At 30.8% G+C, this 3,677-nt stretch overlaps 1 protein-coding gene across 1 annotated transcript; it reads right to left on the bottom strand.

Moving 5' to 3' along the window:
- Positions 1-203: 203 nt before the first annotated feature.
- On the bottom strand, positions 204-3,228 carry LOC131633596 (septum-promoting GTP-binding protein 1-like). Its single transcript, XM_058904298.1, has 6 exons — positions 2,637-3,228; positions 2,391-2,511; positions 2,211-2,307; positions 2,065-2,104; positions 1,636-1,719; positions 204-600 (listed from the first exon to the last, which is right to left on the bottom strand). Exons 1-6 carry the CDS (start codon positions 2,985-2,987, stop codon positions 436-438), a joined length of 858 nt encoding a protein of 285 aa, XP_058760281.1. The 5' UTR covers positions 2,988-3,228; the 3' UTR covers positions 204-435.
- Positions 3,229-3,677: the final 449 nt, after the last annotated feature.

Below are 3,677 nucleotides of genomic sequence, written 5' to 3'. Positions count from 1 at the left end.
ATTGGACTATCTACTTTTACAATGACATTGCTATATGTAGAGCTAGAGTCTTACTATTCATTAATATTATTGATAGAAAAACAAGGCAAAAAAAAAAAAAACATATACAACTTATAAAATGGACTAAACATATTCCTTTTTTTTTTCTCTTCCTCTTAGGATAATGTTATTATGTTATAAACTCATTTCCGTGGCAACACATGTACAATATCAATACACGTAGCTTAGAGGAGTCAAATTTGTCCTACAAAAAATACACGTAAATTAGGTAGTGACTACCTTCCTAGCTAGGTGCTAAATGTTGATTGATCCAAGTTAATACGAAAAGGAAGACTAGTTTTCTTTCTCTCTCTTTTTCCAATTTTGTTTCTTCTTCACTTTTTTCTTCTCTTATTTAATTTATATACATACAAAGAAATGAACGTAAAGAACAATTTAGAAGTCAATAATGGGTTCTCCAACTTTCAAATTCCTTTCTATCGTCCAAGGCAAGTTAAAGAGCTTTGCCATGATAAACTTGAAAATTTTGTTGACATTTATATTGTGTGTTGCACTTGAGAAAAATAGGGTTGCCTTCATTGCCCTTGCATATGCTCTTGCCTGTATCAATGTGCCCAATATATGTTAATTAAATTTGGAAATAAAGCCAAAGAATATGGTAAAAAGTAAGCAACACTTTATATAAAGCATTATTGAACTTGGAATTTGTACCTCAAATGGAAAAGTAATAATGAAGTGTGCACATCACTCTAACTTTATTCTAACATGAATGAATGGTACATGATTCAAAATTTTAGAGCTCTAACTTTATTCTAAGAGGTGTGCTATATTTACACTCAAAAGTATTTACACCGCATGTACACCTCAATTTTTTCAACATATTTTTACTCTAACACAATTACCAATGCAAGAAAAAATTATAAAAAAAAAAATAAAGTGCATGGAACCGTATAAAAATACGGTGTTGGTGTAGGTTTTGGTGTAAACCTAACGTTTCTCTTATTCTAAAGTGAATGAATGGTACACACATTTATCATAGGGGTAAAGATGAATCCTACCCGGAGACAATGCCGGTTTTGTCCATAATTTTTCGTAGGTCGGATTAAGATTTTAAACACCCTTTAAAATGTTTGTCATGTCCCGCTCTCATTTTTTTTGCAAGAGAGCCCAAATTTTAGAGTTTCACCCTCAATTATGTTTATTCCGCCTCATCCCATTTTTTCATCAACGAGCCAACCTTTTAGGCTCATACCCTCTAAAATGGACGACACTATGCCCTCATTTTTTCGTGGGCAAGCCAAAGTTTTAGGCCAAAACTCTCAACTATATATGTCTGTTCCGCAATGTTTTTTAAGACTTTTTTGTAGGAAGGACTTAAACGGAACGTGTGTATCAATTCTAATTTATCACGATTAAAATTTTTAATTTATCACGATTAAAAATTTTAATTTATCACGATTAAAGTGACACTAAATAGAATCCTATACATTTTTGTGTCCTGTTAAACTATGCTTAAATTGAAAATCCTACATAAAACTTTCAAATAAACCTCTCTAGCTATATAAAAAAATAAGAGAAAATTAAACCAACTTAAAATGTATTAAGTTGATTATTAAGTAATAATAATTCAATTACCTGTGTCACAATTGTCCATTGTAAATCTGGAGGAAGTCTTACAAAATCATCAAACTTAGTTCCTATTAAAATAGGTATTGCAGTCTGCAATTGAATGTAATGCAACATGGTCACCACAAATTCCACCAAAAATAAATCACATTAATTATCAATTTATCATGACATCTAACAAATTAAGTTAGCACATTTAAAAATTAATCACCTCCTATCTCTCCCACATGCTACTAAAAAAGTAAAAAATTAATGTCACTTACCACCTTAAAAGGCTATTAATTAAAGTCTATCAGTGATTCACTATACTTTAACTAAAGCTTTTTTTTCTTAGTTCAAAAAATTTTAGTGTGAAAACTCAAAAGCATTATAAATTTGAAACTACACTTTAACTTTAAGAACCAGTACTATTGAACAAGCAAACTTATGAAATAGTACCTGATTCCATTTTCTTGCTTCACTGTACCATCCAACAACACTGTAAAAACACAATAATGCAAAACTCAAATACTAATAAAAATTCCTATAAAACTTAGCATAAAAAAAATACTATATAAATAAATATTAATATTTCAGAACCTAACCTGTTTAATGTACATCGACTAGTGAGATCAAACATAATCAAAACAGCAACTGCATCTTTACAAGCCATTGGAATTTGATCCAAGGACTTTTTATCACCTACATAATAATTTTCCATCAAAAATTAACTCAAAATTATTAACAATAAATTCAGAAAATAAATTTAAAAAATTAAAAATTACCTGCAACATCCCATATACAAAATGAAATTCTAGCTCCTTGAACAGATAATGTTTTATCCATTAAATTCAATCCCTCCATTTGTAAACTTCTCTTTTCTACTTCATTTCCTACATACTTGATCTGAAAGAAAAAAATTAAAATTTTTTAAAAATAATTAAAAAACTTTGTATCGTACCAAATAATTCAGAGGCCCCGTTCTAATATTAAAAATACGAAATTAAAGATAAAAATAGAAACTTGCTTACCAAAAAAGTGGTTTTTCCAATATGACAATCACCCAACAAACTAATCTTGAGGTTAACCAAATCAGAATCTGATTCATACCCATTTGAGATATGTGATTGTTCATGAGTTAAACCGTCGTCAACGGTGGTCGGAGACGGCGGAGCAGAAGATGAGCCACGGAGAGGCAACCTTGTGTATTGAGGTGATGAACTTCCAAGGGAACAAACCATGAGTTTATTCCAAATGAATCGAAAAAAGTGACCAACAAAAGACACCCTTTGAAGCACGCCGTAACGAACATCGACCTGAACGATTTTCCGGCAGAGTTGTTGTGTCATCTTTTTTGTGGTTTGTTTAATCAGTTTTGCCATTGAGATTTGGCTTTGTTCTTAGACATTGACATGTATTGTGTTGTGGTGGTGCTTCTTCTTTTTCTTTCTTTCTTGTTTGGGTAAATGCTTTTTTAATTGATTTTTGTGTGTTTGTTTATTCTTTCTTTTGTTCTTGTTGTTGGTGTTGTGTTTGATGATGGTGTGTTTGGTTTTTTGGACCCACTAAGAATGTGTTTCGCATAGAGGCAGAGGACCAAACTAAAGTAGATAGGTGGCGGTTTAATATTGAGGACAGTTGACCGGTTTTTTCCTTTCCCTTAGGCTCCCTATAGAAGCTTTTTTGAGTTCTAGAAAGAGAGGGGTACTTTGGTAGTTCTATATTACAAGACTAATTTATATTTTTTCTACAGAGAAGAAAACAAAGATTATATATGATTAATATTATTTATCAAGAAAATTAATTAAAAGTTTTATTAATTCACTTCAGATTACATTCATAGATAATTTAGTGACACAATGGGTATTTTCATCTTTGTTATCTCGACACTTATTTGTATCTCTTTCTTCATATTGACTATTTATTCAATTAATTGATCATTTGTTTCTTTCTACCTCTTCCGCCAACAACTTTTCTTCATAGTTAATATATGACTAGATCGTCGTGAAAAGTTCACTCACCTTGTTCTAATTTTTCAAGATACATGCAGTCTGTCCTCAATTCTTTTTCAA

This window comes from Vicia villosa, unplaced genomic scaffold (genome assembly GCF_029867415.1).
Source record: "Vicia villosa cultivar HV-30 ecotype Madison, WI unplaced genomic scaffold, Vvil1.0 ctg.001147F_1_1_1, whole genome shotgun sequence".
Classification (NCBI taxonomy): Eukaryota; Viridiplantae; Streptophyta; class Magnoliopsida; order Fabales; family Fabaceae; genus Vicia; species Vicia villosa.
The sequence above is the reverse complement of the archived record's forward strand: the minus strand, read 5'-3'. Positions and strand labels throughout refer to the sequence as shown.